The sequence below is a fragment of the Pezoporus occidentalis genome, unplaced genomic scaffold (genome assembly GCF_034315485.1).
Source record: "Pezoporus occidentalis ecotype Australia unplaced genomic scaffold, CSIRO_AGI_Poc_V1 ctg105, whole genome shotgun sequence".
NCBI classification, from domain to species: domain Eukaryota; kingdom Metazoa; phylum Chordata; class Aves; order Psittaciformes; family Psittacidae; genus Pezoporus; species Pezoporus occidentalis.
The window spans coordinates 256008-278355 of NW_026912832.1; the positions used below are offsets into that span (position 1 = coordinate 256008).

Sequence of the window (22348 nt, forward strand, 5' to 3'; positions counted from 1 at the left end):
AAACTGACTGGGAGAGGAACAGCTGATGTAACAGGTGACAAGTAGCAACCAGAGGCTGTGTGAATAGTTTTGTCCTCCACCATGATCTGGAGTCACTGCAGGGTCCCAGGGCAGATTTCCAAGAATTTTACTTCTGCTGTTTCACCATACTGCAGTGGAACTTCCCACAGTAGTTACAATTCAAAGACAGGACAGCAGAATTAATAGTGAATCACTTTTAGCTCTATTAGCTGAGAAATTTCTGCAGAAAACACTGTGAAATTCTGCTCTGTGTGAGCTAGAAGGAATGCATATCTTGTGGTCTTTTAGAAGCAGTAAAAACTACAAACCTTGCCCAGTATCTGCAGTTGCTGAATAAGGAGTGATGCTCCTGTGGAAAAGAATAAGCAGGAACAGTCCTACCTGGGAAATCGGCACTAACAGGGGATAAGTTAGAAACTGTGCTATTTCAGTGTGTTTTTAAATGACTGGTTGCATTAAAAAAAAAAAAATAAAAATTATAGCACTCACTTGCTGAGGGCGTAATGAGCTTTGGCTCTTACAGACAAAAGAGGGTAAAACAGTTTAATCACTTCAGGAAACAGTTTAATTTTAGTAAACTAAAGAATTCCCATATTTTGACAAATGAAAGTATGAACTTCTTTCTTTTCTGAAGTGACATAATTGTGACCCTGGGAATATGGGGATTGTGTTCTATACCATGTGCCATGCATTACAAACTGTAGATATATAGATGTATCTGTATTTGTGTACATAATACGTGCATACTACTTTTCAGAGATGATACTTCCAATTAACACATTTCTTTTTTTATTTCACAACTTGGGAATTAAATTTTTTATTTAGTGCTGCTACCAAAGGAAAGCTTTGAATAACCCCTTTCCACTAACCCTGCCATTGGGTATGCTAATTCCAATGAATTTCATGATCTTTTACCAGTTGTGTTCCAAACTACACTAAAAGTAATCATGTTCTGTTTAATTTTTCAGTAGGATATGTGGAGTCATTACTTGGATTTTATGTTCATATATTATTAAAATAGATCAGCATGATATTTCATACGCTTTGTGTCAGAAAAATCATACATTCTTAGGCAATATGACATGTAGATTAAGCCTTTTTTGAGGGATCAGAGGGAAAAATTTCATCTTATTACCTCTAAAAGATGCATTTTTAATAGAGAAAGCTTGTAACTTTTTTGGCTTTGGGAAAACTAACAGCTCAAATTTATATGTAGCCTCAAGGTTTTTTAATTGCAAAAGTGATGAAAAAGAGCCTTAACAAAATAGTATTTCTCATGAAGTAATATTTTTATTACATGAAGCATAGAGATGGGGATCAAATAACTACATCGATAAAGCATTAGGGGTCTCTTGGCTTGTATTAGCTTTTGCTTTTCCTAGGTAAAAGATGTTCTTTGATCATCTCTAATGTCAAGGTCTGTGCTGTCAAACAAAGAAAGCAATATGAATAATTTCCAGAATTTTATCATAGCTGGCAGTTTCTCTTCCCCTCATCTGGGAAGGATATTTTTCTGATAGCAGATTGAAATTACTGGCCTGGAATTGAATTGCGTGCTTCGTGCTGCAAATAAATGTAGATTAAACCTTTTCTTTTTCTTAATTGGGTCTTTTTAAAAAAATATTTTGTCTTTTGTCTTACAATTCTTGTTTACATATTGTTGGCTATATGAACTGGGTGATAGGGTATCCCCTGATGCCCCTATGATTGTTTTAGTATCATTTACCACATACACAAGGGACAGCTATGTATATCATAGTATTATACAAGAGCTAGAATACTTACTTATTTCAGTGACATAAGTACATAAAAAAATAAAAATCATTAGAGAATGTTATATGAGCAGATAGTGAATGCTGTTCATGTAATTAAATGAGTAAATGGGAATCCTCATTGATAGCATTACAAAAATCTCAAAACCTAATAACTTGAACAGGCATAGTTATATTGGAACTTATGTTGTATTTATGGTTATTTCTCTGTCTCATAAAATATGCATCATGCAATCAGGATGATAGCCAGATGCCTGCATGCACTGAGGTGAAAAAATGGAGAAAACTCATCTGTATGCTCAGAAAAACAGAAGAACAGAATTTGAAAGTGCCCACAAATAAGTTATTATTAACCAAGTAAAATAGGTTGTTGTGAGTTTAATGCATTTAGAAGTGGGTTTTTTTCTGTGTGATTTGTTTGCTCATTGAATTTTGATGCAGAGTCTGATAGAAAATGCTGAATCACTAAATCCTAAACTTCATGGGGAAAAAAAAAGTTGATGGAGAAAGATTTCAATTACCTTCCTTGGGAGTTTAATTGAGCACTTTGCATTTCTAACTGTCTATAGTGTCAGTATCTTTGGCTATACCTGGATTATGAAATTAAAAGAAGCCAGGGCCTGTTCTCTGGCAAAAGGCTATGGGGGGGTGGGTCAGTGCACATCCATAAGACAAAAAATGAGGCCATGCCCAAACAGCCTGTGGGAAATAACTGTTGACATATGACCTGAATGATACCTAATGCAAGAGTGTTAGCTGGCATGAGTCAAGAATGTACAACAAAGTCTGCTAACAATTCAGAAAACACGGAGTATCCCAAGCAGTGCTCAAATCCAAACCTTTCTTTTATTTACAAATTAAGACGTTTGTGTTCAGTTTAGGATAAGTTTAATCTTTACAAATTAAGAAAAGCTACCTGGCAAGAAGGAACCTGGGAGTTCTGATTTACACTGCTGAACATGAGCCAGTGTGTACCCAGGCAGTCAAGAAGGCCAACAGCATTCTGGCCTTTATCAGCAATCATGTGGCCAGCAGGGTCAGGGGAGTGATCCCGCTATACTCAGCACTTGTGAGGCCACACCTGGAATACTGTGTGTTCAGTTCTCGGCCCCTCACTACAGGAAAGACATTGAGGTGCTGGAGCAGGTCCAGAAAAGGGCAACAAAGCTGGTGAAGGGTCTTGAGAACAAGTCTTACGAGGAGCAGCTGAGAGAACTGGGGTTGTTTAGTCTGGAGAAGAGAAGGCTTGGAGACCTTACTACTCTCTATAACTACCTGAAAGGAGGATGAAGCAAGGAGGTGGCTGATCTCTCAAGTAACAAGTGATAGGACAAGAGGAAATGTCCTCAAGCTGCACCAGAGGAGATTTAGACTGGATATTAGGAAGAAATTATTCACTGAGAGGGTGACTAGGTATTGGAATAGAGTGCCCAGGGAAGTGGTGGAATCTCTATCCCTGGAAGTGTTCAGAAACCATGTAGATGAAGCCCTCAGTGACATGGTTTAGTGATGACCTTGGCAGTCCTGGGGTAGCAGTTGGACTTGGTGATCTTAAAGGTCTTTTCCAACCTAACTGATTCTGTGATTCTAAGAGAAGCTCAGTCTCTGGCTCAGGTGTTCTGAGTTTTGGTAGCACACAAGGGAATATAGGGAAGACCTTTGCCTGCTTTGTTCCTGCAAATCAGGTGAGCACACTATAAGAGAAAGAGGCCACAGTTCTGTCTTTCATCTGCTTTCCCTCTACAAGACACTTAAGTAAGTTATTGGAATTCTTTTGTTCATTTTGTTCTATTCAGGTGTGCATCATCAAAAACAAATGTCAAAATGTAATTTATTTTTTTGCCAAGTGGAATTCTTATTTTCTAGACAGGCTTACATCCAACTGCCACGATTAAAACCAAAAAGAGCAAGAAATGCCATGCTGTGTGTGACAAAACATCTGTGTTCACTTTAATGTGGTGGGAAGTAAACCTCTAAGCTAGGTAGACAGAAAGACACAGACAGATATGGCGGGCAAGCTGTGTATTTGTCTTGTTTTCTTGTTTGAAATGTATGTTCTGAAAATTTAAATATTTTAAGAAAGTATTTTAATTAGAAAGGAAAAAGGAGAATAGTCGCAGTAACATTTTGATAGAATCCACCATTTTAGAATACATGTCTTTTGGAAAAAAGAAAAAATTGGTGAGATGAGGACTGTGGAAGGTAAAGCTGATGAAATATTTAGACAGAAAACCCCAACAAGGTTCTGTTCTATGTCACAAGGGCAAGTGATATCCAGTGTTGTGATGTCTGGTCTGCATTTTTGTTTCTTCTTGGTAAAACAGAAGAGTAAGAAATGACATCTGGTTCATAACTGTTCAATGAATATTTTCATACTGGTATTCAGTACTCCTGTTTTTAGGAGAAACATACTGGCACGGTCAAAGATATATGATATAGAAAAGATACAAAATTGTATGTAATTAATCCTGCTCTTTTTTTTGGACTCCAAACTTCTCAGGGTTTGCTCCTGGTCATCTAAAAATTTTATGTGAATGAGTATGTGCATGTTTCAAGAATCTTGAAACATTGAGACAAAGAGATATTGATAGTCTTATTGCATTAAGATTAAATTCTTCAGCAAGATTGCACAGTGCAGCTCTGACAAAGAGAGCCCAGAGCATCATGATTTCTGCCCTAGACCTTGAACGTATGGAAACAATAGAAATTCAGTTGTTTGGGACCAGAACCCCAGTATTAAGCACCAGTATCCATAATCTTTGGGGCCTTCTCCTCGCCAGAAGCAAACTCCATGTTTCCGCCCAAATCTCCCAGTCTGCTCACTACTTCTGCTGCTGACTTTCTGCCACTGCCAGAGGTTGAGGGTGCTGAGTTGTTGTCAAAGAAAGGGCAGTATCTGCTTTTCTCCCAAGCCTTTATTTTAAGCAGAACAGTAGAAAGAACAAATTCCATCTTCTTTGTCCATTCTCAAAATAGGCACTGAGAGAGTATTTTAGTTACTGCTGAACAAACAATTCAGATAATTCTACCATCATTCACATGGTAGTTTCTGTTTCTCGGTATTCTTTTAGCATGCTCACATTTCTTTCAGCTGACATAAGAAAGGAAACAGCCTACATTTTAAGTGTAGATAATAATTTATAAGCACACAGTTTAATGTATGAGTGTTTATTTTGTCTTTAATCAGATTTCCATTATCACAGATTGTTTTTTCCTCCTATTCTGTCATTTGGATTTTTTTTTTTTCCCCTTGGCATTTATTTTGCCTCACAGTGCTTTTATTATTCCTTCTAAATCTCAAAAAAGTTTAACTCATTTTATTCATCAGTTTTGGCTAAAGTAGCTGCTTCTAAATCTCTTCTGGTCTCCTTGACAACATGATACCCAGTTCTTATTAACTTCCTTCTATCCTACAGGAAAAATGGTAATAGAATTTTAAATCTGATATGACGAAGAGTAGTATAAGAGCTATGTTAAATGGTGGACAATAAATAGTTTACAAGTGCACTAACTAGTCTTGATTTCTTTTGCCATAAACATTTAATGAAGAGAGCAGGAGAATTGCATTTAAGCTGGGAATCTTTATGGGTTCAGGAGTTTCAAATGGCACTGTACTAGGGTCTGTGTTCTTAAGAGCCCATCAGATTCATGCTGTTATTCACCTTAACATTGATAATATTTTTTTATGTTCTTCTCTTGCTTAAGAATAATGATGTGTGATTGTCTGGGAGGAGTGACAACTTTCCAGTTTCCTAATTCTCTTTTTTTTCCCCACAAATTCTAGTAATCAAAGTTTATACTTTTTTGGGGGGTTAGAACATTACACTATGTATGGAATGATCAGTTGTGAAGTTACTTTATTTCTCTAATTTGTGTTTTCTAGATCAAGCTAATGCCTCCAGCTCCAAATGATGACCTGGCTTCTCTGAGTGAGCTAACAGACAGCAGCCTGCTTTATGAGATTCAGAAGCGTTTCAATAATAATCAGATATATGTGAGTTTTTATTCATCTATAAACAATAAGATTTCAAAAAAGAACAAATGATAGAATAGGAAAGATAGGTTTAGTGTCATAATTACTAGACAGTAACCTGGACTCATGACTAATATTTTAATGGATGATGACGTGTGTGTAAGCCCCACAATTTCTCAAGTTTATATAGGGAAGCAGAAATAAAAATGGATTAACACTTCAGATAAATTTGGGTACAATTTATGTGTGTTTATTTACAAAGGAAGTATATTGTTAAAAATCTATGGGTACATGTAATCTTCTTCCTCAAACCACCAAAAGATCCTTCCATCTTTATCATCTTAATTTTAATAGCGAATATGATTACTGGAAATTTTAAAGAAATTTAGATTTTAAAAGCTGAGAATTCAGCATGGGAAATTTATCTCTTCTTGTATTACAGAAATTTTTTTCTATATTGTAATATTAATTATCTAAATACCAAATGAAATAATTATAACAAGATTTTATAAATAAGATTTTATTACAAAAAGCAGGTTTTCTGGGTTATGCCATAACAAACTGGGGAGGCATGTGGCTAAGCATAGATTACTTCTGGAGAAAAATCTGCACTTGGAAATTTTTGTATCCCTGTTCATATCTTATTCATAATTTATTTCTAAATTACTGAACAGCTGAGTGACACATTAATGTGAAACATGCAAATAGTTTTTAAATGTGTAAGTTGATTGCACTGTTTAGACTAAAGGGTATGGGGAATTGGCATGTTGCTGTGAATACCTTTGAAATTATGGGAACTGTAATTCTAGGTGTTCAGCATTCAATGATAACAAAAATTCTGGGTTTTAGAATCATGGATAAAATTCTATTTTATTATGAGTATTTATTTTTCTTTATCCCACTTTCAAATATGTCAAACACAGATAACTTTAACTGAATTTGGGAGGATCCACATAAAGTTAGTACTTATAAAAACAAAGTCTTATTTTATGTTAAAATACTAAATATTTCACCTAAGGGGATCTCATACCCTGGTTGGACATTATTCTTAACTTCTGGAAATTTATAGGCAAGGATTCTCAATATTCTGCTCAACAGCAGCCATCGTACTTTGGCAGTGTCAGTATCAGTGCTAGAAATGCTTGCATCTTTGGGTGAGTTGGTTCTCAGACTTAGAAGGAAAAGTCCTTGGACTCCAATTCCAAACCAAAATTCTGCTTATCACTGAACATTTCCTGTTTCATGTTTTATGAAGCTTAATCAAGTTCTATCCAGCAGAAAAGGCCAACAGTGAAGTCAGGTAGGTGAGAGAGAAATTAGAGCATTTCAGAAGAAAAATACTACATTTACTGTGAAAAGCAATATTTTCCACTTCCCCAAATCAAGATACTTCATTTTGAAAAAGGCAGCATGACTGGGACTGTTCACATGATGGTTTGCTGTTTGACCTCTTCAGAGTCAGAGATCTGGCATTTTTGCATTCTAAGAGCATAATAAAGCAGCAACTACTTATCTGAAGTGAGAAGTGTATCAGCAGGGGTGACCTACAATCTTATGCTCACATATGAATGTTTAAATATGAAATAATAAAATCTTGGCACCTTTGCAAGTAGTTGATGGTTCACTAATTTTAATATAGCCACGATTGTTTTTTTCCATATGCATGTACATATGGTCATATACACATACATATGCAGAAATACTTTCATATATATCAATTGCTCTGTGTTATTTCACAAGCAACAAATTTTAATGTATCAGTTCTGGGTAATCAATATAGTATTTATAAATTATGTCATCTATCCCATAAAAAATTGCATTTGGAACTTGTTTATGTGGTAGGCATGTCACATTTTTGTAGTTTAACAAATGGTAAATGACAAATTAACTTTCAAATAATCCACCAGTAATATATGCAGTGCAATTCTGTGCATAATTTTCCATTATGAATAAATCAGTTTTATTACAAAAAGAATAATTAATGCTGTCTGAACTGTAATTTTAGACCTCAATTTAAAGTTATGAAATTAAAAGCTCTGATTTTGCAAATTATGTTTAACATGTTGATAGCTGGATTTAAGAGGTTTTGCCAAAAATCCTTTCTGGAAGAAAGTCATTAGTGTCCTTAAAGATTTAATTTATTACTTAGTAAACCAATTATATCTTCTTTTTTCAGACTTACATTGGTGATATACTGTTGCTTGTTAACCCATTTAAAGAACTTCCTATTTATTCTGCCATGGTAAGCATCCTATCTTTAAAATGTTACAGTGTGGATCTTTTTCAGTGAATTTGTAAAATCCATCTGGCAGTCCAAACCCATGAAATTAATTAACATGCATGCCATTTTTATGTTGAGAACGTATTAGTTTTAATTTTTTTACCTTTTTTTTTTATTTCTTCCAAGATACCACCATTTTTTGCTGTGTCTTATTTGTAAAACAGCCATTTTGATAATGTTTTGTATGAGCAGTAGCACTTCCTATTGTTTGAAAATCATTCTTGGTGTATAACATGACTTTGGTGGTTTCTGTCACAGCTAAACTTGCAAAACTGAGATGCATACTTCATGCATTGGTTGTTTGAGTTCACACACCCCCCCCCCCCCTTGCCCAAAACACGATTATGGAGATAGCAACCCTGAATAGTACAGAAAGGCTCAAAATGTCTGTCTGTGCTCCACACCAGACCACTCTGTTCAGACACGCTACAGGCAATGAGTGTGAAGTGCTCATCATGAGCTTAGCAGTACACTGGGGCTGTCATAAAGAGGTGTTTTGTGTTGGGCACAGGCAGTGTATGGGCAAGAGGGATTTGAGTCCATGTGTGCACAGTCATATGCATAAAGCCATATAAGAAGTGCTTCAGATGTTTCTCTCCTGAGTAACAGTACTCTTAGATTTCTAATCTTTCACTTATGAGACAGACTTAATTATGCTATGATTTACAAGAGGCTTATTATTTCAGTACCTAGACATTGACACTAACTTAAGTAGATGCTGTAGATCAGTGGGAGTAACATAAATTCAAATGTTTCATCTCTACTTCATCCTCAGCCATTTTAGAGACATAGCATTAGCATGTTAGCGTAACTGTTAATTAGTGTGTAGGTGTGTTGTGTCTGTCCTCCCCCCTTCTTTCCCTCCCCCCCCCCCCAAGTTATTTTCTTGTTGATGCACTGGGATCACATTACTGCACAGAGATCAGGCTCCCTGTTGTGTTAGGGAATGTTCAAATATGTTCATTCAGCTTACAAGAATTGTAGAGGATGCAAAGTTTGGGAAGTAAATTGTAATCTGTGTCTGTTTGCCATGTCATGTGGCTTTGTGTGTATTGGTACGAAATTTGAGAGAAAGAAACACTGTGACATTCAATGGCAGGAGCAGCAGATTTCAAGTTGGGAGACTAAATTTAGTTTCTTGAAATGGAAATCATCCATCATCCCCAAGGTTTTAGATGACGGCATTGTTTCCTGTCACTGTGTATTTTGCATTAGTGGCATGGTTTTGTGCACCAAAAGAAAACTGTAAAGAGTTTATGTGGCAAGTTTGCATGTTAAAATGTTTCCTGAGTGTTTTCTGCATCTTCTCTTGAGCTCTCCATAATAGATCTATTTTAGCAAGTTTAGCATGAGACACTTTTTGTCCTGTAATTGTTTTGGTCACCTTGCAATATCACTTTTTTTTTATTCCAGCATTACTATCTGCATGGTATTGTGCATTAGGTAGGTGTTTCCCAGGTGACCAGAAGAACATGGTTGTAAAATAGCTCTTTTCCATGATTTTTTAAATGCTCAAATGCACTGCAGCAGCTTAGCTGGTATTATATTGAAGTCTGTAAGTGTTTGATGGTCTGTATGTTAACATAATAACAATATATGATGTCAGTTCCTTAGTAGACACTGACATGCTATACGATGTGGCTCATTAGTTAGCCTTTTTTTTTTTCAGGTGTGTGGTTTGTTAGCTGTCCATAAAAGAACGCAAAGACGTATTGGGCATGATACTACTTTTAAAACCAGGATGAAGCAATGAAAAGTTTATAATGTACATTTTTCAATAACAGCAACACTTTAGTTTTTTTCCCTCTCTTTTTCAAAAACACTTTCATAAGTCCTCAGCAATCTTTATTTTACCCTACACTAATCTTCCACACTTATTTCCAATAGAATTCTACTGAAATATTTTTCTAAGCAATTATTCACTCAGAAATGCCATAAAGGATCCTATGTTAATGGGCACTTATATGTGTTGCTTCGTATGCAATTCAGTGCAGTTGCAAGGTGATAATATTAATGCATTTTTACACATAAATAGAGTGTACTACTACACTGTACATTACAGTACCACTATTCTACCAGGAACACACAGATGTCACTTCAAAATTAACTGTTGGTAGAAGTGCTTGTGCTATGGCCATCCTGCTTTGTTACATTTGTGCAGAATTTACTTGTGTCCAAATATATGCTTGAAGTTGGTATACAGGCAAATATCGAAGCATGCAAAGCTTTTGCAACATTATATAATGAGCATTAAGTGTGTGAAGGTTTTTCTTTCTTTGTGATATGCCAAAAGGTTTCTTGAGAATCGGTGTGTATTTAATCTTGTTTAGTTGAGTAGCTCAAAGGCCTGAATGAGAAAAGGGATGTATTCTGGAGGATTCATTCAGCCACATCATTGTAGATGCCTCAAGATTCAATAGTTTAGTATCTAAATAAATGACAGGCATGGGATGGGAAGGAGTGGTAAGCACCTGATTAGTTTGGAGAAAGGAGCAAATATGTGATGGCACTGTAGTGGAAAGGATGTTAGAATAGTTACAGAAAACAAGACATGATGGAAAGGAAGTGATTTGGTTAAGTGACAGCAACCAGTATAATTCTAAATACTTCATAGTGTTCCAGTTGTCCCCCAGCAGCCATGGGTTTCTGTAGAGCCTGTGTTAATTTTCTAAACCCATGAAAGGGTTTGAAAAAAGCCATATAAAAAGGTAGGTAAAATATTTATTTAAGAATATTTGTAAAATGGTGTGGTGTTTCTGCTCACAATCTTATCTAAATCACGGTCTGTATTTTCTTTATATGTATTTATTCTGAAAGAGCAGAATTGTAAATATTAGGAATTTATGTAATTTTTCTAAAATCTACTTGATATGAGCTTGAAGAACATCAGGATATCCTCAGAAAAAAATTAGTGTTTTAAGTAGCAGATTATCATTTCTACTCAGTAAGCTTTAAGGACTGTACATGTTGTCTCCTATGTGTACCACAAGAGTTATTCTATACTGCAGGGAGCTCCTTTGTGGGAGACTGCTCCGACATGTAATAAATGAATTTGAAGTTAAGGCATTGAAGAGCTATAAACATGAGGTATAAACAACTAACTTACTTACTAGGTTTTGTTTTACTCAGTGCACAGACCAGTATTGTTGAGCCCTCTAGTTATGTTTATGTTATATCTCTATTAGATAACCAGATCTGTGCTTACAGCTCTGTTTAATTAAAATCTTCATAGATACTGTAATGGTACCTCTTATACACGTACAGAGATTCTGTTCATAATGCTTAGTGAGCTTTACAAAAGGCCCAGGATTAGGAGGGTGAAATATAATCAGTTTGAAATGTATTGATTGTGTTAATTTTCTGCAATTTTTCAGGTCACTCAGCTTTATTTAAGTAACTCTGGAAAACTGTGTTCCTCACTTCCCCCACATATATTTTCCTGTGCTGAAAGAGCTTACCACATGCTATTCAAGGAGCAACGTCCTCAGTGCTTTATCCTCAGGTGAAAATTTATCTTTCTATTAACTAATTTGTAACTCCTGCCTTTCAGCTGTTTCCCCTGGGCCTCAGCAGTTAAGATTTTAATTTTATTTTTTCCTCCAACTGATTTCTTTCTGCATACTGTTCTTTGTACCGTACATTAGAGCAAAGTAGAACTGAAAAAGGTTTAATTACTTCTGAAGTTCATAAATCCTCTTGAGGAATTGCCACTCTATGGAGTTGCATCTAATTAGGAACAAAGAGTTAATAGTAAGGAATTCAAAACTGCTGTGTGTGCCTGCTGTTGTATGGATCAGTATTAGAATCTCATAACAATAAAAATGGGAAGTGCTTGACTAGATTATAAACCTCGGTGTTGGGGCACCTGTATTGGAGCATCTGCTGTGCCTCACATGTTTATGTGGCCATGAGCTTATTAAGGTTTCCAACTTCAGAAAGGACTTTAACCAGTTCCTTTATTCACAGTGTTGTTTCAAGGATAAATAACTTCAAGACTGTGAATAAATGTATGAGAAATCTCCAGTGAAACCCAAATATGCCAGGACAAATTTTGATTTCATTTGGAACTTTTCACCCCAAATCTGTTACTCCTTTTTCCTCTTCCACCCCACCTGAAAGCAATGAGTCTGGTGGATTTAAAATAGTTGCTCAAAGAAATTTTTTACTCAGTCTTGTCACTTTGACAGTTGCAATGTTCTGAAATATTGGCAAGGTTTTGCAGAACTTCATGGGAGACACGAAAAAAAAAACCCAACAGGTTGATTTTGCTATGGCCAGGAATAAAGGCTTATCCATTTGATAAATATTGTTATTGCTCTTGAGTTACCTCTAATTATAAGAAAATTTAATAACATGAAATGTTGAGGATATGATAATGAAAAGCAGCTAAAAATGCTGCTTTAAAGTTTCAGTAGTAAAAATGAACACATAAATACAATCCAATTATGTTGCATTCTGTTTATGTGGATACAAGACAACTGTGAGCATTGAAGTTCTCTGTATTAAGTCTTCAAATACATATGAATATTGTAATTAAATGTTTCCTTTAAAAGCATAGTTCATAAAACAACATAGGTTAAAAATTTCTAAATTGGAAATGTATAAACTATTCATTTGTGGAACTAACTGTCAATTGGTTGAAACAAATGGTAACTTTTTTATAACCTAATCAGAATGGAATAGTTACTTTTTTATCCAGAGAGCATTCACATTTAAGCCAGAAGTACAAGCAATATTAGGAAGTTGCTACTGTATGTTCCTGTTATCTTGTGGTAAGTATCAATTCTTGTTTAGGTATAATAATTTTGATTAAAAAAAGAAATATCCAAAGGCACTGTTTTCAGCATTTTCTTCAAAGGAGGAATTTGAGACACTTGCTAATTGGTTAATATGTTGGTGAAGTTGCCTGTAAGTGTAGACAGAGAGGAAGCAGAAAATAATATTTACTAACACTTCAAGAAAAAGGCCCACTGCCAAGTTAAGTATTGGTAGTAGTACACAAAAAATATTGTACTTAATAATGAATGCTTTGATATTGGGGGATACTGATAAAGCTACTCATAATTTCATATGAGGATGTCAAGGCATGTGTTAAGCCCCACTGTCTTCACCCCTGCCCAGCCCCCTGTATCTTGTTATAAATCAGTCACTTGATGGAGAATTTGACAAGAGAATGCTCTGTCGATAGCATCAGCATTTGTCATTTGTATATCTAGACATCTAGGCATATCATAGATACACTGTCCTAAAGTATTCCTTATGTGGATAATTAATTAGAGCAAAACTGTGAAAATGAAAGCTGAAAAGAAAGCATCTGGTAATTTAGAATAGGAGATAAGTATAGCTGCAACTCAACAGAAACAGCTAGGAACAGGTCTTTTTAAATAACTTTCTTCTGCGAGCACTAAATGAGAAAGTAATTGGGATCTTTCAGAAGTTAATAAGGAGGAAATAAAAATGAGATATTCTCATTATAGGAGAATTGAGTCCATTGCTATAATCTAAATAATATCTGAAAAGTAAAGCTGATATAGGAAGTTTTCATTGGCTCTCTGACAACAAAAATGACAATAATCATCTGAAAAATATCCATAACGTAACTCAAGTTATTCATCTACCCCCTTGCTATCGCCTGATCATGTGTGTGTGCATGTGTGTGATCAAAATGGATTTCTGCTTTCTTGCTATTTCAGCTGTAAACCAACATTAGCTGTCAACAAGAGAAGATTTTTCCACCACTGTGGGGAAATGATTCGTCGCATACATCTATGCTAATAAACAGCATGGAGTAGGCCCTGAGGGCATGTGGTATAGCATTCAGTCAGCTTTTCCTTAATTTTTTTCTTGAAGAGGGTTATATGGAGAAATTTTCAAGATCTCAATTTTATTTCCTATAAGAACCAAATAACCACAATTCTGCAGTCCTGCAATACTCCAAAATACCTTCAGTTACAAAGCTGAGTTGTGGATACTTTTCTGTGCATGCATATATATAGTGCGATGAATGCACACAGTAGCAAACTTTAAAAGTTAGAAACATACACTTCCCTCTAATGTGGAATAACAGGATTGAACAAAGATGGGACAGCTTAGAAAAGCACTCTGCAGCTAGAAAGGCCATTTCATATAACTGCTGAGAAAGAAGGAGACAGTGGGTAAACAAATAAAAAGGACTCATAGATCCATGAGAACGTTACACTGGAATAAGCTGTCTAGTATTGCGTTTGTCTTTATACCTTTGGCTGCTTGTTTCCTCATTTTCATGCCATCCTTTGTGTCAACACAGATGTTGAGGTAGTGGCATGGTGAACTGGGGTAGAGGAACACTCATTCTAAGGTCAAAATTATACCTGCGAAGGTGGTGGTGACATTAGGAGCTATTTTAACCGAAATCCATTCCAAACCCAAATTCCCTAGAAGGGCAGTGAGTTGCCAGAGCAGGGCTGGCAGGGCCCACCAGTTTCTGCAGTGGTTTTGGTTTAGACTGAATAGTTTCCAGAATCCCAATACCATGTTTGCTGTTGCTGTAATATTGTAATGGTTGATGTGACACTGTCCAAGTCAGGGCTCTTACAATGAGGCTTATCGGTATGCCAAGAGGAAAATAGCCACACCAAATTGGAAGGGTGTTAGTTTTATTTGTTTTTACTAGTAGTAAATCCAGTGAAAGTAAATTAACCCTGTGTCTATGCACTTATCTCAAGATTAAATTTCCTTGATGTATGCAAGATAACACCATTTTGGCATATGAGCACACTTGGAGCTGCACACTGAGAGCACACTTTCGCCTTCTGTTGTCATTAGCAAGTGAAACAAGATGCAGTTATAGAAGAAGACCCTCAAATCTGTTTTTATGTTTAGGCCTACTTTCCTTTTAATCATAATAATACTTTAATAGTATAAGTAATTTGTTAGTATAATTTATAAACATAATTATGCTTCAGTTTTATAGTAAAAATTTTCCATGAGGAGAGGCTAGTGTTTTGATGTGCATGTTGTGATTTGATATGGAGCAGTGAGATTTAATACCATACCAGTATTTTACTTCTCATGTGCAATTCTCAAAATGCATCTAGTTTTAACTATTAACAACCAGAGAAAAGCCACATGATAATAGTATATATAACTCTCATCTTAGTTCTTCCTGAAAAATTTGAGTTTGTTATAAACAATAATATCTTTACAAAAGACTTATTTTGAGTGCATCAAGCTATCCATATGTCTTTTCAAAAGGACTGGAAAGAATACCAAAAAATATACCCATATTCATGTTAATCCTGCCATCTTCATCAAGCTTTGTAGCTTATTTATTTACTTTCTTCTCTTCTGAAGCTTTACTCTTGATTTCCTCCATGAGGTTACCATGTTACAAGCTTTATTATTATTATTATTTTTTTTTTTTTTAATTTATTTTTTTTTTTAATCTGGTCACTTCACAGCTGGTCAAGTGTTCACTCACTGAAATCTGGTGTTTTACAACAGGAGAGCATTTGGCCAAATTATTTAAAAATTTACTGCCAGTTATTTAGAATTGCTTTTAGTTTATACTAAGCAGTCATCACTCATAATGCTTAACACAAAGAGTTGGCTTTGTATAAACTACAAAAAAAGTTACAGAATAAAAGAACATGATGTTACGATCTTGTATAGCCAAAAGATAGACTTTTTGTAATTATCTTCCATCGACTGCGTTTTGCTCCTGCTATTCAGGATATGAAAATGCATTAAGCACTGACAAGGTAAGTGGGAAGCTGTCTAAGAAGCTTAAGGATAGTTTATAGGCTTGTTAAAACCTAAGGATCCTTAGTTAAGCCAATGGTTTATGGGATGGTGATGGCTGATTTGGTGAATAAAAAAGTCATAATTAATATATCAAATGAAATGTTACAATTTTGTATATGTTAGCAGCCAGGAGTATCAATATCTAATTGTTTTCTTGTGATATAAATCATATTTTTAAGCCAAATAATCTGGAACAGAGAGAAATCCTTGTCTTCTAAAGTGTAACTCCTTTTGAAAGCTTATTATTTCCTCATTTTTCCTCCACAGGCATTCTGTTCAAGTTAATACTTTTTTTTTTAAATTATAATCAAATATATTATACATGCAGTGAGCTACTGCAGTACACATTATATTTAGCAGTCTTTCTTGCATATTTATTTTTAAATCTTGAAACCGCAGTCCTAGATTAAGACCAAGTGGCTCACCTATATACTCTGCAAATTAAGAAGAAATTATTCTGGCCCACTAAAATTTTGTAAGTTTATTCTCTCTTCCCTGGATATATCATACTGTCAGAACGGAAGTTTTAGGTAGTAATGATCACCATTTAGGGTGTTAGAATGAGATTGGTTTCAGAAGTTCATACAAAATAGCATGCATATCTATGTTCATGTTTTAAAAATTGGTGGAAATCTTATCTGAACAAATTCTGTCAGAAGTTTTCCATCATTTCTGATTATAATTTAAGTACTGAAGAAGTAGAGCTTTTTGTTTGTTTTGTTAAGTATTCCTGCACTTCTGAATGTGATACCTTTGGTCAGTATTGAAAATGGAACACAGACAAATAAACCGCTGTCACTTTTATTGTCTGAAATGGCAGGTACATTCCTCCTTACATGTTTTATGTCTTGTTATGTTTTTCCATAAACAGATGATTTATAGGATTCGTTTATACTGAAATTGACACTTGCTCAAACAATAATGAGCCAGTTATCTGAATTCATAAAAATTTAGAGAAGCCTGACTAATATGCAGAAAGTTAGAGTAAGCAAGATGTACTTTTCAGTGCTTGCAGGAATTATTTCTTAAAATTTTGTCTGGGGTTTGCTATTTTTCTGACTATTTTAGCTGGGCTTCCTTTGTTAACTAGCTGTGCATGATGGTTCTGTCTTTCTACATCCTAGTCACCCTCCAGCCAGTAACTTTTGAACATACTGGCCGCTAATAGCTATGGTGTTCTCAGAGCCGGGGTATTCACACAGGCTTTGTGGTTTTGGGGAGCCGTCACTTAGTCATTGTAGCTCCAACCACAGCTATTCTGAAAGGGAACAGCAAAGCAGTTTGGCAAGCACATGATTAGCTCTGAGCTCACTGCATGAGTGGCCCAGTGACCCAGTTAGACTGGCACAAGATAACAGAAGAGCTGGATGATAATCCAAGTGCAGTGGATTTACAGGGTTTAGCTTCTTTAGTTCCCCAGCTTTGTAGAACGTCTTGTGGTCTTTGCTTCATGTCTTTCTATTTCCATACTTCTAACTGGATGTTTTCATAAGAATTATTGTTATGAATGTTTTATTTCAAAACAGAGGGTGGGTTTTTTTTCCCCACTAGTCATATTATTTTAAGATTTGGAGACCAGAGCTGTAATTAAGGTTGTATTAACAAAATATTAATAAAGAAATAGTAGGAACCAGGCCCTCCCTCTGGTAGTTATATAAGAAAGCTAGAAAGCCAAAGAAGAGACAAAATGAGAAAGCTTACTGGAACTCACCTGAAGCCCATGGTGGGCACAGGATTTAAAATTCTCTTTGCCTTCTTTGCTTTGCCTGTTTTGTAATTCCTTCTAAGGCAGTTTTATTGTGGAAGAATGCTTCTCTGCTGTGATTCTAACTTGTCCTTCACCTCCAAACAAAAGTTCTAAGGAACTAATGAATTTTGTTCATATAGTAAATTACATTTTGAAAAATACAGTGGTGAAAAACAATATTTAAAATAGAGAAGAGGAATTGTTTTCTAAACAGAATTAAGTTATTAAAGCAAAGACATTGTGGGCAATGGAAACTTTACAAAAATTTTTATTCAGCCTCAAAGGAAATGGAATAAACAAGATGTGGTTCAAGGTGCTCAATTACTTTTTCATTTATTGCCCCAAATGTTCCAAACGATGATATCAATAATTAAAACTTCACCTAACATTGCATTTCTTTCTCAGTGCTTCAATCTGTATTTCACTGGGAGTGAAATGCACACAGCAAGTAAGCGACATTGAGTTTCGCTTTCAGCAGCCAAGTTCTAGTGAATTCTGACCCCTGAACTGTACTCTAGAAACCAGTTTACTCATCAAGCTCCCAGTACACTGCTGGACAAAATGTCACACTGTAAAATTAACAGTTGAGCTGAGAGTGTCAAGTCTTTGTAGCTGTGTCACTGCAATGTTTAGGAAACAGTAATCTTGAGAAGAAATATTGAAGAAGGAACAGAATCTGTCCATTTTGTATACACTGACATGGTCTTGTGTTTTCTGAGCCACAGTTAGTTTGCAGTGAAAAACAAAGCATAGCTTTATTTAAAAAGTGAAACAAATTAATTATTAAGTGGGGAAACCTATGGCGAACACTCCAGTTTCTTTGTGTAAGAAGCATTCTTTGCATTTTTCTATTTTTAATTATAGTTTGCATGCCTGCTTTGTAATAATAATAACGCGTCAAATGTTATTTTAGCTTATCTTCCCCCTCCAAATTTCTCCAATTGTGAGAAAGTTTTATTGAAAAATAACTCCAGCCTGATAACTGTGGAAAAGCCTCATGCTGTAGAAGCATAAGATGAGGTTGGGCCTAAACAAACAAAATATAAAATGCTACAATTTGTTAAATATCAAGTCTTGTTCAGACCTCAGAATCCACAGAAATATCTATCTGCAGTATAGAAAGGGCTGTACACATTGGGCAAACTGTGAGCTGTTGCAAACTATGAATTAGTTCAGGTCTGATTTTCAAACATACATAAATACTTCTGCTCAGTGGCTCTGTTTGTTTTAACTTCAGAGATGTTCCTTAACAGCTGAAATAACCAAAGAGCCACTGTACCTAATCTTGATGATAACCTGTGGTATACTGATAGCAGGTTGCAGCTGTGATTTTGGATTAACTATGTTGTGGAGGGACAAAATTATTTCATCATCATGACACACAGGTGCCAGTAAGACTGGCCTGTGTGAGTGGGTAGTAGGAGAGGTGGTGCAAGATGGATTTATATCTGTCTGTAAACTCACTGACTTCTGGGGTAATACAGGCATAAGATCTATAATTTGCAAAGGTGTGAAATATCTAGGGGAAAAGTATCACAGGACTAATGTCCTGCTTCACTTTTTTTCTGTTCCTGTCACTGATAAAAGGCAAAGGATCTTGTAATTTGGATACTATTAAAAAAAGAGAAGGCTAATGCTGCATAAGAACAGAGGCAGCCATGGTACAATTAGCATTTGGAGAGTGAAGTCATTGTTAAAAGGGCAAAGATGCATGCAGATTTTAGAGGGTGACCTCAAGTATCATCTGACTTTTGAAACTCTTTCAGAAAGTCAGAAGCTGAAGATACGAGCAAGGGATACAACACCTACAAAGCACCCTGCCAATTTTGTAGATCTTCTGTAGAGATACTAGTTTCATATTAGCTATGACAGTGACCTTTCACATGATTTCTTTCATTCTAAGATCTGGGTTAAATATGGCTTTGTGAGCTATTATTTGAGGTCTTTGCATAACATATATCCAGGTTGCAAACCTTTGCTGTCTTGGATGACAAACTTCCTACTGATACCAATAGGAGCCTGTAGTTCTGGGTCAGACTTGAACTCATTATAGACACATGAATGACATAGATAAAAGCAGTTTTACACATCGCATATAGTAATGAGACATCTGTCTTGTTACCTAAGACTAGAGTTTACTAGGCAAACAAATAAGATATTCACCAGATCGGCATGTATGTCCCATGAGAATTGAATGAGCTTAAATAGTGCAGAGATCCTGTCTGCGTATGAAGACCTTTTTGTCCTTCCCTCTTTTGTTTCTTCATTTAATTGATTTCTCCTCTGACGTGAGATCTGAATATCTAAAACAATGGCCAGACAGATACTATATTTTGCTGCCCTCTCATATTCAGAAACTAAACTATACAGATAATAAAACTGACAAGCCCAAGGCAGTTGTACTTGTGAAAAATCTAGCTGGCTGTTGTTGAAACAGCCACTTAAATTTAATCAAGCAGATAAATGAAGGAGCATTAAATCACATTTTGTTTGTTTCAGTTGTCTATAAAGAAAACAACTTCTTACAATTCAAGTAAGAAATTCTTGCATGAATTTCTTGATCAGGCTTCACTAGCTTCATCCTTTCCATCTCTTTTGTTTCTTCTCCTTCCTTCTCCATGCTTAAAGTGCACCACTAAGTTTGCTCCTTTCCTCCATTCCCTTTCTCTCATCTCCATTGTTCATATTGCCTTTTACCTTGTTTTCTTTGCTCATTTCCCCCCTCAGAGATTCTCATTCTTTGGAATGTTTATTCCACATCATGAACAAGAAATTAAGTGAAACAGTATCACTGAAGAGTGTATTGCACTGCAGAAACTGGGCAGGTTGTAAAATCAATCATCTTTTTCGTTTCTTTCCTTCTGGTTCCTTTCCTATTTCCTTTCCCTTCTTCCTGTTGCATTCTGTGCTTTTGTTTCCTTCTGAACCCCATCATTACCACAGTAGTATCTTCCCATTTACAAGGACAGCTAGGCAGCATAAGCAGGCTACTTTGCTGCACAGAAGGTAAAGGAGGAGATAAAATCTTAGCTATAAATACCTTCCAAGTGGCTTGAAAACTTTAGATTTGAATGGCATGGCTTTTGGTACAAGACAATATACCTTGACAGTTCTGACAGCTCTCATGAACATACAAAGTCAGCCAGCCTATCTCCTACATTCTGTTCTTTATTATTTGCCATCCATAAACCTTCTGTTATTTTAAATGAAAGTTTGACTGTGGTATCTTAAACCCATTAAAACAGAGCTAGCAGAGAATATAAATAACATATCAAATGTGAAACTAACAGTGATTCCCCCTCTCTTTCTTGCCTTGTCATTTTTTTAGTGGAGAAAGTGGTTCTGGGAAGACTGAAGCCTGCAAACATATAGTGAAGCACCTCACTTGCAGAGCCAGCTCCAGCAGAAATATCTTTGATACAAAGATAAAACATGTAAGTAGCATTCTGATCACTGAGTAGAACAAGGAAAACATGTGGCCTCTTGCATAGTCAAAGACATTTAAACTGTAAGGAAAAAGACACCTGGGTTTACTTTCACTGCTGAAGTCAAATGAGGTTTCTTTCTTGAATTGACCTGAATGGGAACATAATCAAGCTCACATTGATGTGATGGGAGGACTCTGAAAATTGGAGGCCAGTTTTCTTTCTAAATGTTTTGGTGACTTTGGACAGCAGTGTTTCAGTGAATAAGAAACATTTGTGTGGTAAGGTACTCTCTCCTAAGTGTGTACTAACTGCCTTCAGTAAGTAAATAAATTTATCTGTGTGGCTGTGGTGATGCTTCTCTGGACAGTGTTAAGAACTGTGGAGGCATCTGAAGTAATAGTATGTGAGACAGAAAATAGAAAGTTTCAGGAAGACTGCAAGGTCTGAACAGTTATATAGCCCAGTATTTGCATACGAAATATATTTATGAAATAGAAAAGAGTTCTGATTATTTGCTCAGTCATATTTGACTCTAGTAGCAGAACCAAATTCTGCCCCATGTGTATATCACAAAATCCTGACAACCTGTTTCACATATCAGATATATGTGTGTCCTTGCTAGTACATTGTAAAGTTTCTTTTGACTAAACACTGCAACTCGTGTTTCATTGTTATAGCTGTAAAGGTTCATACTGGCATTTTCAATGATACTGAACCCTCAATTGCTGATTCAAGTTCTTTTAAAAAGTTGCCTTTCCTGCTGAAACTTCTCATCTGAGATCCCAGCTCTGAGACAGTTTTAGCAGTCTGCATTGCCATAGCTCAGTTCTGGGTTTCAGGTTTAAAAAGAGAAATGTTTAGACTCACCTACTCTGGTGACTTTCCTCTATAAAAGCACTTACAGTCAACCCAAGATACTTTCATTTTAGCTTTCATCAGCCACATGTGCGATATTCAACAGAACTCTAGAAATCATTCAGGGTGTTTTGGGTTTTTTTAATAGCATCACATGCATCATTCAAAACACACTGCCTTCTTACTGAATTATGTATTCAGTCCATAAGGATGATAGAAGTATGTCGGAAGTAACAGCTGACACTAACAGGCAACCTACAAAGCAGGATTACTGGGATGTGGGAAAGACACACTGGTTCATATTTTATACATTCCAGCTGATAAGATAATAAAAGTCTGATGGATTTTGGGTGGCTTTTAGAAAACCGTGTTGCATTTCTGGTTTTTGAATACGTCGAAAAAGCCTGATGACACTGAAAAAAACGCGACTGAGTAAGCTATAGCTTTATTTTACTTCATGTAGTCATACAATTGCTATGTTAAAGTGTT

General features: G+C 35.7%; 1 protein-coding gene across 7 annotated transcripts in view; it reads left to right on the forward strand.

The window, feature by feature from the left end:
• Positions 1-22348, forward strand: part of MYO16 (myosin XVI) — a 386124-nt gene that overhangs the window by 210571 nt on the left and 153205 nt on the right. For all 7 annotated transcript variants that reach the window (XM_062619194.1, XM_062619175.1, XM_062619216.1 and 4 more), the window contains 4 exons: positions 5677-5787; positions 7943-8008; positions 11422-11549; positions 20905-21010. In XM_062619194.1, coding sequence (XP_062475178.1) covers positions 5677-5787; positions 7943-8008; positions 11422-11549; positions 20905-21010 — 411 coding nt within the window. The remainder of the gene's footprint in view (positions 1-5676; positions 5788-7942; positions 8009-11421; positions 11550-20904; positions 21011-22348) is intronic.